This window comes from Typopeltis vanoorti, chromosome 19 (genome assembly GCF_054136105.1).
Source record: "Typopeltis vanoorti isolate ZY-2024b chromosome 19, IOZ_Tvanoo_1.0, whole genome shotgun sequence".
In the NCBI taxonomy this organism is placed as follows: domain Eukaryota; kingdom Metazoa; phylum Arthropoda; class Arachnida; order Uropygi; family Thelyphonidae; genus Typopeltis; species Typopeltis vanoorti.
In genome coordinates, this window is record NC_143567.1 from 38,409,542 (window position 1) to 38,423,878 (window position 14,337).

The 14,337-nt window shown below is 35.5% G+C and overlaps 1 protein-coding gene across 2 annotated transcripts in view; it reads left to right on the forward strand.

The window, feature by feature from the left end:
* The first annotated feature begins 227 nt into the window (after positions 1 to 227).
* LOC150096006 (organic cation transporter protein-like) overlaps positions 228 to 14,337 on the forward strand; it is a 48,038-nt gene continuing 33,928 nt past the window's right edge. Inside the window, exons 1-2 of one of the 2 annotated variants that reach the window (XM_090409367.1) lie at positions 228 to 366; positions 12,103 to 12,450. In XM_090409367.1, coding sequence (XP_090265493.1) covers positions 355 to 366; positions 12,103 to 12,450 — 360 coding nt within the window. In that variant the 5' untranslated portion in view covers positions 228 to 354. Of the gene's footprint in view, positions 367 to 12,102; positions 12,451 to 14,337 lie in introns of those variants that run through there. The other variant, XM_090409368.1, reaches the window with a different exon arrangement.

Genomic DNA, 14,337 nt, shown 5'->3' on the forward strand with positions numbered 1-14,337 from the left:
GTTAATCCATATGTGCTTATTCTTCAACGAAACGCTCCATCACTATAAACATAAATGCAATTTAATGTAAATGATACGAAAATCATGATCGCATAGCTTGTTTTCTTCAAGGGCACTGCTAGTCATCATGCTTATCTTGATTTCTTAAAACATCCATCTCCGTGTGTGTATATAACTAGCAGGTCGCCAAGTTGAAAGTTCAGACGACGAAACACAGACTCAAAAAACTTTACCCAGTGTGTGCCTCCTTCCGGCAAGAGGGAAAAGACACGACTGGGTAATATCTGACAGCACTCACTGACATTTCGCCGACGAGTCTGATATCCTTTGAATAGTCAGCTTTTCGATTCAGCCATGAAGACCGAGGTAGGAGAATTTTTTTTTTTATTATTATTGTAAATATAAGCCGACTAAAACAAGTATAATGTAACTTCAAAAGGCGAGTGTATTTTTATAACTGTAAAACAGTGAATTATTGAAGAAGTATTTTTAATCGAAATGCAATGTAGAAAATGAATCGCATATGCAGCACTTAGTGCTGAATTTTGTAAAAATTACAAGTCGGAATGTCACTAAAGATGATTATTGTAATTGTGAAAATATTTCAGAAATAATAAAAAAAAAGTGCAAGTCTACGAAATCGGAACTGCGAGAAAAAAACTTTCGTTATTATTATTATTATTATTACGTGACACCTCTCGGAGTCCAAGGACTCATTGCGAGAAGGTAGGGTAGTTCATTGATTCTTAAACTGTGATAGATACGAAAAGAACGGATAGGATTTATTATTGCAGTATTTGGCTATGAATTATTAATTTTTCATTTCGAAGCAAGTTATTCACAAAAACTTACTTAAATATTTTTCACTTAAAGTTACAAAAAAAAAATAATAATAATAATTATGGTAATAGCGAGAGTATAAGAGTCAAGAGTAATACCATTTTTCTCCAAGCAGACGTAAATTTAGACTATAAACAATGACATATTTGTGAGATATCGTACGTCTATGCCACAACAAATAATTTCACTTTGACTACCCTATTACTCTTTAAAAAAACATGACGAACCTATTTGTTTTTTTAAAGGCTGAAATATTAGCAGTCGCATTTATCATTCATTTTAATAATCGCTTTGAAAACTTGTTTTCTTGTTTGGAGAGTATTTTGATTCTGGCACTCATCACACTTACGAATAATCTATAATATAATCAACTAGAATGTATTTTCTTTTCTCAATATATTTAACTAGAATACAAAAAAGGAAGTTATGTTTTTTATTTCGTTTTCTTTTCCTATTTGTTTTTCTTATTTTTACTTCTGATTATGATTTGTTATGCACAAGCGGTCAATATAGTTTTATTATTATTAAGTAACTGAGTTGAAATATGGTTATTTCAATGTAGTCTGTTAATTCCATATATATATATATATATATATATATATATATATATATGATGAGAATTACGGATTTGCTCGGCTGAGAGACATATTTAAAAAAAAAAAAAATTAAATGACTGAAAGTCTAGAGATAAAAGTAAAAATGCTATTTTAATTAAGTAGACTACACGACTAGTTTCGTCTTCATAGAAGACTTCATCGGGTGCATAACAAGAGGGAACAACCAACAAAAATTGCGAAAGATCAAAAAACTACACATTAAAGTGTTAGCGCATAACATTTGAAGCTGTTCTGTGTTTATCTCTTCATTGTTAGGCGTGCGCATGCGTTCAACATCTTGTAAACGCCAAAGTTGGATGGCAGCGCAATGGCAGTCTGAGAGGTTATGTCTGTCTATGTTCACTTGGCATCTACAGATGCCGTATGGTCACTCCGATGCTCGATGATATTCCACACTAGGCCTCGCCATGTAGTCCTGTTGTTTGCCCTTCTGGCAGCCTCAACTCTCTGAAGATCAGTCACTCCACACACGCCATCCATCTCATTGATGGTTTACCCCTGCCTCTTTTTCCAGGAACTTTACCTTCTATTACTGTTCTAAGAAGTCCTCCTTCCATCCTTTCTATGTGTCCAAAATATTTTAACTTTCTTCTGTCAATATCCTTCAGGAGCCTTAAAGTTCTACTAATCTTTTCTAGCACCCATTCATTTGTACGCCTTTCAGTGTATGATATCCTCAACAGCCTTCTGTAACACCACATCTCAAAAGCAGATGGGTTATAGCTGAGGTTAATGTTGAGATGGATTGAGGACGATTTCTTTGGATTCTCCAATTCTTCTTTCCAGTTCATCATAGCATCGAAAGATATTATCAGATTTGTTCCATTGCATAAAGGTGGAAGTAAAACGGATGTTTCAAATTACAGACCCGTTTGCATTTCTAGAGTGGTTGTAGTGGTTGTTAAGATCTTGGAGAGATTGGTTAGGAAGAAAATACAAGGAAAAAATTCTTTATAGAGGTCAGCATGGGTTTGTTAAAGGGAGATCTTGTTTTACAAATTCACTTACATTTTATAATATAGTGACTACCGTTCTGGATATGGGTGATTCATATACAGTGATACTTCTGTATTTTACAAAAGCATTTGACAGGCTGCCACGTAATAAACTGGTGTATACGTTACGGCAAATGGGAGTGGAAAATCAGTTGTTGGGTTGATTGGATAGCAGACTGGCTTCCTGATCGATATCGAACGGTTGTGTATAGAGGTGCCACGCCTCTCAGGAGGAGAGTTACCGGTGGAGTCCCACAGGGTTCTGTTCTAGGGTCACTGCTGTTCAATTTGTTTATTAATGATATTGCGAGTGGTCTGCAAGCAGATATTTCAGCTGTTTGCAGATGATGCTAAGCTGGGAAAAGTTATTAGGAATGATGCAGATGGACTGGTGCTTCGGAACGATTTGAATAAAGTGGCTATGTGGGCAGACAAGTGGAGGATGTCAATTTATCACCTGTAAATGTAAGGTTTTGCATTTGGATCTCAAAAAAAATAAAACTGCGTATACAGGAGGCGCAGGAAACGTGTGATCTTGGGATATTGGTGGATACAGAATTGCTGTTCAGGGGATATATTGCAAAAATAATAAAAACAGCGCAAAGAAATGCCAGTATACTAAGAAGAACACTGACAAGTAGAGATAAGAATGTGATCTCTCGGCTTTCAATTATTTATATTATTATATATAATAATAATAATAATATATATATATATTATATTGATTCAATGTCTGTGCCCTTACCACCTTCACAAGCAACATATTCCTCTAACCATGCACGATGGAACTTAAACGACCGTTTACGTTTACCTAATGTACACATATGTATTTTGCTCCATCGTGCATGGTTAGTAGTTGGTGAGCGGAATGTGTTGCTAGTTGAGGTAATACGTGCATAGACATTGAATCAGTACAACATGAGGCTGCTATACGAGAGATATTATCTCTGTTAGTTTGTATCTTGTTGTTACCTTCCTCGATGAGTCTTCTTGACTCCAGAAGATATTTGTAGAATAATAATAATTATTATTAAATTAAAAATAAAATAAATAACTAAAAATAGAGTTTATCATTACGTTGCTTTATATCATCATCATCATCAAAGTAAGGAAACGTTAATTCTATAGAAAGGATTAGCTTCAATTGGGTTTATATAGGTCAAATTTATTTGAAACTAAGTAAGAAATACCGACAAGTTTCGCCAACTTAGCTGTTGGCTTCTTCAGGGTAAAAAATAATAGATACAAAACGACTTAAACACTAAAACTGTTCATAGAGGGAAGAAACAAATACAACTGTATTTTTTTACAAAAACAGAAGAATGCGAACATCACACGCATGGAGCGTGTATGATGTCAACTGCTGTTATGTTATAGTTAAAAAAAAAAATACAGTTGTATTTGGTTCTTCCCTCCATGAACAGTTTTAGTGTTTAAGTCGTTTTGTATCTATTATTTTTTACCCTGAAGAAGCCAACAGCTAAATTGGCGAAAATTGCCGGTATTTCTTACTTAGTTTCAAATAAATTTGACCTATATATATAAACCCAATTGGAGTCAATCCTTTCCATCGTTCTTTTGGTCAAAAACAACTTTTAATCATTATAATTTAGTTTTATAATTAATCTATTGAAATAACTTACAAAGAATACATCGTTTTTTTTTTGTTTTTTTTTTTTGGCTTGAACACTAACAACAACAAAAAAAACAAACTTGCCGCACTCTATTTAAAAAAGAAACTTTAAATAATAATAACAACGCTGATCTGGTTCATCGACACTTGTGGTCACTGCCTGTTTTGCAAACTGTAAAATCCGGTTTTCATGCATCCTTTTTATAAGTTCCAATTACTGTTCTCAGATCCAATTACAATCCTGCCGTTCTTTATTGGTCTGTTATATCCTGCTAACAAATTGATATACTTCCTGAAATGGGCCTCTGCATATGTTTTCAATTTTGTAAATGTAGTAGCGCCAAAGCTTTCTAAAATTGAATAGTAACAGTATTCAAATTAAGGGGATATTAAATCCCACATTGTTTTAAAACCGAATAAGAAACTTAAAGATTGGAATCAGAGAGTTTCATGCCGAATATAGTAAACTATAAAAGTATCGACGATTACTAGCGTGAGCCAATGCAAGTAGTCCTAGTACGTAGTACAATCTCAGGCAACTCGTAAAGTCTTAAAGTTTGAATAGTAACTTTTTTTTAAACATCTAGATAAAAATTCTTATTATAATTTCAAGAGAAATATTATAAAAATTTCAAGAGAGAGAGATTTTGGCAAATTTTATTAATCAAACTTCATTCTTTGATCGAGTGTTTACTCAGATATTTCTCAATATTAAACACCACAAGTTCGGTATTCCCAGTATTTTTTTTTTTGTTTTTTTTTTGCGGAGGGGGGTTAGTACGTAACAGTTCGTCATCACAGTTCGTCATCAGTGATGTTCGATACGGATGCCATACACTTAGACATTTCTACTGTTCAACAGGGTTTTATACGTTTACTCAGTATTCAAATAAGCTCAGTTATTTTTTTTTGTATTTATTTATTTTTTTTTTATTTAATCAAATTTGCATTTTACCACGTCTGTTGTTAAGATACTTGATATAACTATTTTTAAGGTTTAAATTACTTTCATGTTTATATATTAACACGTTCACACAAGGTTATGTCTAGCGTGAGTTGAGTCTCAAGCAGATCCGATACTGTATTTCGATGCTACAATAAAACTTTTATTTCGATTTAAGACTGTGCAGTACATTATTCATTCCAGTTGTTTCTAATACTGTAATTGTATAATTACAGTATTCTAAATACTGTAATTATACTGTATTTTTTCACTAAATACGGTATGCCTTGACTGTGTCTGTGTGCTCTTTTTGGTGCTACAATAAAATTTTTGCTTTGTTTTATTTGCATCTGCGTAGTATGGTGCTTGTAGGAGGAGGAGATGCCTTTCACTGTATAGGATCATTTTCATTCTAGTGCTCAACTACCAATATATACAAACAGAAAATACCAGACAATTTCTCCTGTCCTGCCTGACAGTCAAGTACACCCTCTGTCCAAAAAGAAACCGAACTTTTCGAAAATAGAAGAAACTAGTGGCGCCACCTGTCGTGTCTTTTTATTGTCGAAACCGGCAACCTTCATTAGTGTTGTGTCAACTGTTTATGACATTTGTTTCATTAGAAGCCGAGTTATAGTGCCAAGAGTGACAGTGTGTTTTGACGAACGGTCGGTCGTCACGATATTCATGCCGTTCGCGACGAATTCTCGCAATCAATCGCTTCAAAACTTCGAGATAAAACTCTAGTTTCTTCTATTTTCGAAAAGTTCGGTTTCATTTTGGACAGAGGGTGTATAACATGAGTTGGTTTGTCTCTTCCCCCTCGCAAACGTGTTAAGTAAATCTTACTAGGTTTCATCCGACTTTCGACGATGTTCTGTTTCATCTGAGAAGAAATAAAAAATAAAAACTTGAATCAAAAGTAAATGAAAAGAATTACTAGTATCTTCCCCCTTTCACAGTTAAGAAATTAAAAACAAGTGAGTAAATGAGTGAAGAGTTTACTACAATGGCTGTGTCGAAGATTGTTTTTGTTCATGATGATATCAGCGTCTAACAACAAGGAATGGCTAGCCATACTGCTGAACTATTGATCAAAAAAATCTGTAACTGGATAAATTATCAAAACAAAAGATTTGGATGCAGGACCGTTAAGATATATGCCCCACTAGATTCAAGAATATGTATTTTTTAAAAATGTTTTTAAATGGCCGAGATGCAGTTTTCTCGCCCTCCAAGGCCGTTCCTGAGCATTCCTTTAGTTAGTAGGTTACGACTGTCCTGCTTGGATATGCGTTTAACCAGGACAGTCATAACCTACTTGATCCTAGTAATGAGCGAAGAATGAAGTTGCCTATTTTGGCGAAAGTAGACAGTAACAGCTACTATATTTAAGAAAAAAAATATTAGCACACTATGCAGTAACAGTATAGGTGAATACTTTTTCAGTGTTTTCTTTTTCACATCCTTTAAATCTCCATTTTTTTTTTTCTGCTAGAAAAGAATGAGTACTACCGGCACCTATTTTTTTTTTTATTATTTATTTATTTCTTATTTTTTAACAAAAAAAAAAAGCCCTGGGTATTTCAATTTTATATTTAAATTTACTTATAAGATATTCCTCCTAAAATTGAGTTATATAGATATAATCATTAAAACCATGATTTGCGTTTTTAATGATCAGGGCCAGCGCTGCTGATTCTGCTTCCATGAGATTAAAATCACAAATAATTGTAAATAATTGTTTGTGATTTTAATCCCATACACATCAATTCTGAGCTGTGCTTATCATCCTTCTGAGAATTTTTTATTATGATAAAATTATAATTCATTATAAAATCATGATACAAGTCATGCTGAAATTGATAATTTCTGGGAAATATTTTATTAGTTTTTCTAGTGGAAGTGCAGTGTTCTAATTATATTGTCGTTTAATCCACACCCTTTCCGATAATAAAACTATTTTCAACTGGTTTAAATGACTGGCACACCCTCTTGCTGAATGCATTCCCAAAAAAGATTGTTATATATAGATCCAGGACTTCTACCGCGACTTCTCAAAGTTGATGCACATAATATGATTGTGGTCCTGATTGGATTTTCCACTCCAAAAGGCTCAGAGATTTTTAATACTCGCATGTCATGTGCATTCATCACGTGGTGTACAGTGCATAGCTGCACCTGTTATTTGTTTCTTCTCTCTCTCTCTCTCTCTCTGTACGATGATACATAATAGTTGCATGGCAGCCATGGAACACAGCTTGGAATTTTGGAGAGTTGGTCGACCTTGATATCGCACCTGTTAGTGGTCTGTTGTAGTCATCAGAGAGCATCTCCTTACAGCAGTCACGAGAACCACGTAACATTTGCTCTTCGGTTGGACCCGAGTTCGATTCCATTATAGGAAGTGAGGAACCTTTATAAAGCATTTTCAACTGAAAGTGAGTTAGTCGGACTCAGATGGAAGTAGCAGAAAATTTCATCCTCATATTTCCCCTATTAGTTTCGAGTGTTTTCCGATTAGTTTCCGTATTCTGAGGATGAAAATTTCTGCTACTTCCGTCTGAGTTCAGCTAACACTCTTTCATTTGAGTTGCTTCAGCTGTAATTTCAAACAAATAAAACCAAAACCAACTATGAGTTTTCTGCACTCTTTTGCCACTTCGACCAAAGGTGATGTTATAAGATTTTTTGCGAATAAGTAGAAACAGACTCTAGATGTTGTCGTCAACCTGTTGGTTATTTATTGTTCTCGTTGTCTGTCAGGCTTTGCGCACTTTCACTATTTGACGCCATTACCATTTGACTTCTATAGCGCAATGTTCCCAATTTTTGCTATGTCACTGCTGCATGTCATCTTAATATAACGCCGTTAAAGTATTGAGCCAGGTCTTTTCTTTGACGCATCCAAACATAGCTTCAACCTCATGCTACTGCCTACGTGTCACGTGATTTGCTTACTTGGTTCTGCAATAGAAATGTCCCAGTGCATTCCAGGGAGACTGCATATCCATAATGTTTTGTTTTTGCTTATACACGATGAAATTTATATTAAAAGGATTATGTGTATATTCGGCAAGGCCGAATTTACGCATAAGCTAGAAAAGCTACAAGCTAGGGCCTCACTTTATAAAGACCCATTCCTCAGTATAGATAACCTAAAATTTACCCACTAGGTGCCTCTTAAAATTTATAATTTAGTTAAAATTTATAGAAATCAGGTCACAGGTTATATGACATAACCTGAAATCAGGCCTCGCTAATGATATCAGATGAATACAATAAATTTTGGTATAACTGTTATTTACACGTATTTTTCATCAACTATTTATACTCAAGTCTTTCACCATAGAAGCCTTCCATCATTCATGTGAAATCATATGATAATGCTGTCTATCGAAAAAGTACAATTATTTCTTATGAAACAAGTTATGATATAATTTATAACTTATGAAAAATTCAATTTTATGCCATTGGATTGCATTAGTATTGAATGGCATTTTTTGCTCTCTCAAAGTTTCTGCCTGGTCTCTGAAGAGAACCAACTAGTTCGAAACAGCTCTCAGGCCAGTGAAACCTTTATCAAATACACTAATGAAAGGCGAATATACGGACGCTTAAGCAGTGGTCGTGTTCTTTTAAGTAGTGCAAGCTAAGACAACTCCGATGCCGAGAATTGTATTCTCATTAGCTCTCATGTCAAATTGACGTAACTTTCATGGTTTCTACAAACATTTGGCTACATTTTCTAGTCTTGTCATCATAAAAATAGACAAAAAAAGCTGTTTTATATATAGATACTATTTTAGAATATGTTTCGACGGACACTCCCGTAATAATGGAGCACATTACAACTATTTTTTAATATATTATTTGCAGCAGAACTACCTGCACTGATTTTAATTTCTTCAGTTCCACAATGCAACTTTTAAAGTATGAAGAATAAAACGCAAACAAAAGTTCAATCCGGGAATAATTATCGAAACGAAATAACATAATAGTTTTTAGAATAGCCTTAATTATTTCTCGGAAGAAAGTTGTCCTACTGACAAGAACAATAGCATTATACAGGGTGTTCGGGATAAATTTGACATATTTATAATTAATTATATTTTTCCGTAAGTTACATGTATTAACACACACTTCTCTTCATTTAAAAGTTTGGACCCTTCTTCATTCATATACAAGATGTCAGAAAGGATGGATAGCTGGAACCCACCTGAATCATGGAAGAGAATAACTTGTATCATGATGATTCGTGCCCGCCATCAAAATAAGGATATTACGACTGCTGCCCAATGCTCCCTGAATACAGTAAAAACAATCAGGCATGAACTAGAGACTTGCAATGGTGACTACGAGGATGTAGCAAGAAGAAAGATCCCTAGCAGACGATCTGATTGCGTTCGTACAGCAGAATTCCTCGCAAATCTGCAGGAACAGGTGTTGAAGAACCCTGGCATTGGAATTCGGGCTTTGTTCGTGGAGTTGCTAACTGTAGTCAAGCCCTGGATAACAAGGGTAGCCAATGGTAGGCCGTATGTATGGCAGCAGGATTCGGCCCCTTGCCACACCTCTGGGAAAAGTCAAAAATGGTTGTCTGAAAATTTCTACGACTTCACCAGTCCAAATGTTTGGCCTCCAAACTCCCCAGACCTTAACCCCATGGATTATTTTGTATGGGGCGCAGTTGAAAAAGACACCAATCGCACTTCCAGTAATACAAAAGCCCAGTTAATGGATAAAATTAAAACAGTTTTTGCGGCCCTTCCCAGGGAGACTGTATCATCAGCTTGTTCGAGGTTCCGAAGCAGAATTGAAGCTGTGATCGATGCTAATGGTGGTTATTTTGAGTAAATCTTGTTGATAGTATTGTAATTAACTCTGCCTGTAATGTTTTTTTGTCAATTCATTAAATTTAATAGATACAAAGAAGATTTTCTTTTTCCTTACGAAACTGTCAAATTTATCCCGAACACCCTGTAGTACCTAAAATGCAGTAAGAAATAATGGACACTATTGCCGTGTCGTCTGCGAATTGGAAGATATTACTTTTTTAGGGGAAGTTGGTTAATGTCGTGTGTGTATACGGTAAATAGAATCGGAGAAATAACATTTTGTGGCACTACACGGGTTACCGTAAGTTTTTTGCTGTGCGCTGATCCTATACGTGTGCTTTCCGATTGCCATGTATGCTTTGAACTACTGAAGTAGATGTCCTCCGATTCCGGTACGTGTTCGCTTGTTCAATATGGTTTTGTGTGTGTCAAACGCTTTTTTTAGGTCAATAAAAACAACTGTTTTTATCTGTTTTTATTAGGTCTGTGAAATCTTCTAGGAGCTTTGTTGTTCCTTTATTTTTTTCAAAACCATATTGTGTTTTTGGTATAATGTGGAGAGTTTGCGATGCACAATGCGCTCCCTAATTTGGTTGAATATCGACAATGTGGCTGTAAATTTATGTTTCTTTTTCCGTATAGAAGTGATTAATGCAGTCTTTAGTGTTTCCGATATGTGACCCGTTTCGAAGACTTTATTTAGCAGGTTTAGTATAACAGGTCATATGTTAATGGAATGTCTTTTGGTCTGATTCCGTCTATCCCTGGTCCTTTGTTAGGTAAGTAATCGTAAACTTACATTTAATAAAATATATAACAAAGCAATAAAAAAAATAAAAATACTCTCCCAAATGAATCCAAAGCACATCTCCTTGCGGACATGTATAATGCTATGCATTATGGGAAGGCCCACTACCCATACCGATTTCGACCTTTATTGAGGTCTCTTCAGTGGGAGCCAGACCCAGAGGTGATACAAAGGTAGGCAACTCATATATGAAAATATGACTTCTGCATTACTTCAACCTTAGTATCTTGGGTCTGGCTCCCACTGATGAGGCCTCAAATAAAGTTCGAAACCAGGCTGGGTAGTGATCCTTCCCATAATGCATAGCATTGTACATCGCAAGGAGATGTGCTTTGCATTATGGGATACTAAGGCAAGTGATGTGAAGTCATTAGTTGCTTACAGTTGGATAAAGGATCAAACCAAGTATATAATTTCTTGATATCTTGAACTTATCTTTTCCTGTTTTGAGACAATCGATGAACTGAAACTAACTGGATATCTTTTGGTTCAATTTTCTGGCTTAATTGAACTACCGTGCCTCTTAAATGTTCAGTCGATGCATTTTTAGAAAGACTGCCTATGAGGAGATCATTTTATGCTATTGTTGGTTTAAGAGCTCGTAATGTTGTTTTCCATTAACACTTTTACGCTGTTTTTAATTTCTTTAATTTCACACTGGCTAAATTTTCCCGTTATTTGTGCTATCTGTTTTTCAAATAGTTGTTGAACAAATATCATTGAGCACTCTTTTAAGTTTTGTAGTCTATTTTCTAGTAATAAATTCAAAATTGGCTTACCTGAGATTCTGTTATTATACTCCTTCTTCTTCATTTCCTCTGCCATTGATTGCTGCTTTGGCTGTTTACCCCCCTGCCATTGAAGGCTGCATCGCGTTTTCTCTACGTACGAAGCACTTTCACTCGTCACGCTTCGCATTCGATTTTCATGGCCAGGTAGCTTCGGACAATACCGAACAGAGAAAGTGCATATTTTTCTGGCAGTTCCTGACATTTATAGCACTTTTTCTTTCTGGTTTTGACGATCCTGGTGTGACTGTTAAGATGGCGACTTCTTTTGTTCTCAGGTCGCATGGTTCACCACAGTATGCTTCAAGTTTTGAAAACTTATATACTACTTAACTGATACATTTTTCACATCAATATTTCCGGCTTAACAAACTGAATTCATCGATATACTTTGAATATTAAACCACAAGTAAAAAAGCTACTTGTGAACTTAAGAAATGGGAGCATAGCAATAGCGTGCTTGCTACCACAGGGTACCATTGCGCCCTCTTTAAATAATAATAATAATAATAACAATAATGAACTAATAGTAATATTTATATTATTTTAACCATACATATATAATAAAATCAGTTGTAATTGTGTGAATAATTAATGATGATATGTTCGTAAAAGCTTAAGTTCTTTTCTTGTTGTACAGACAACGCACAAAGACGAAGAGACTTCCACCGAAGCTGCTGATTTAACTGATATCGTTGGTGGCATTGGACCCTGGCAGTTAAGAATTAGTTTCATCTGTTTCTTCATGGGCATACCAGGTGCTTGGAACACTTTGGCACTCACTTTTTATGCTCCAGATATCGATTTTTGGTGCACAACAGAAAACGATAACATCACCTACGTAAACTCTTCAGCTATGTTACGTCAGTGCGAAAGGCCGATTGAAAAAAATGTGAATAACAGCACATGGACTTCTAGCAACACAACGATTCCTTGTACAGAATGGGAATACGACAAATCCTTTTACCGATCCACCATCGTAGAAGAGGTAAACAGAACTTTAAATGCTAGTATTCGTTTGAACACGTTCTTGATTATTTTCAAAACTGTATAGGAAGTAGTGCAAGAACATTAGGTGCACATATTATTGCGAATGCAAGGCTTAAAGTTATATAACTACTAAACGTTCAAATAAGCAAGTTATCCTCTGGTAATATTCTATTCTTTATTAGTCTAAGAAATCATTAAAATTTTAATTAAACCTAAGAATTTAAAAAAATACATAGACATCATACTTAATGTATATCTCGTGTATGGTGTTTCTCATAACCTCGATGGAAGGTGTTGTAATATCGATACTATATTATTATTACATGATGCCTCCAGGGAGTCCAAAGACTCATCGAGGGAGGTTACCACTCCACAACCCTTTATCTCCACCACCCAATCCACCAACTACAACTAACCGCAACTACACCAACGCCATCTACTGCCCGGCACCACCGCTGGTATTTCATGTCCACGGCGGGATTCGAACCCGCAGCCTTTTGGCTGGAGAGCGGATACGCTAACGACTCAGCCAACCATGCCGATAAAATCAAACTTTCCGGGAGAAAAAACCCGTTTGTCCGTGCTAGAGATCGACTAACTCGGGAACCGGTCGAAAAAAAGGCTTATGAAATGTTCCTCTAGTTGGCGACTAAATTCGAACACAAGTCTTCCTTCGTGTGGTCAAGCGCCATGGAGTGCAAATTCCACTTCCACTGAGGTACACAGGCTCTCCTTCATATTACTTTATGAGTAATCAGAAAAAAGAAAGAGATGCGTTAATCTTGTTTCTTCTTTTAGAAATGTCACGTGATTTATGAATTGGAAAGTGACAAAGATTTATAATATTCAAACACATCGGAATATACACTCGATTCTGACTGTGAAAAATACAGTGTACGTCAGAAAACTGAAAAGAGTGTACACCGAAGAAATGGTGCTTATGAACTATGTAGGATAAAGCAAACGTCTTTTCTCTCTTTTTTTTTTTTTTTTTAGTGTGTGTCATGATTATTATTATTTGTTCGGGCTTTTCCAAATGGAGAAAATTGCTAAAATAAAAGAAAAGAGTTTATGCCGAACACTAAAACTCGATTGTATTCAAGGACAAGGAATCTTATGAGATAAGAGATTTATAAATTCTAGGCGATTTCATTCCCATTCGAGAGATAATACTATACTGTTTCTGTTATCAGAACGTGCCATAGTCCGGAACATTATCCTGGTTGTATCTAATATTTATTTGCCCAGATGCATGCGTATCTTATGCAAGGATAATTGATAGGCGTTATCTTGTTCTGGGACATCGAAAGAAAGTAATATTAAAAATGAAAAATGTTTCCTAAGTGGCAATATCTTCAGGGTGATTCTATGATACGCTGAAGGGGGGGGGTTGCACTGTCATATGCATTGCTTCGCTTTTTATTTACAGCTGACAATAAACTAGTTAATGCGAAAGAGGAACATATTTCCTATAGCATCAGCCCAATCTGGTTCATATTCACGACTACCTGAGTTGTGTTCCTTCCAGCTTGAATGCGAGGAGTTCAACAGCGGCCAATGATAATAATGCATTTATTGCATTGAGTGTTAGCGCTTTGTTCCTTCATTATTTGCAGTTATTCTGTCAATTATTTACTTACAAATAACCTTATTTAACAAGCCATGGTAGAAGCGAAAAGAGATTCTCACCCTTTCAGAAGAAAACAGATGATACAGAAACGAAAGTACTTTAAACGGTAAATGTTATATATTTCATCTCATCTCATCTTCCTTTTACCCTCTTTTACCTTGCGGTGTCGAGAGTTTATTAATCGTCGGACCTCAAGCAACGTTCACATGATAAGATGGTCGGCCCTACGCCCCGGTGTATCTTATGTCCTGTAGT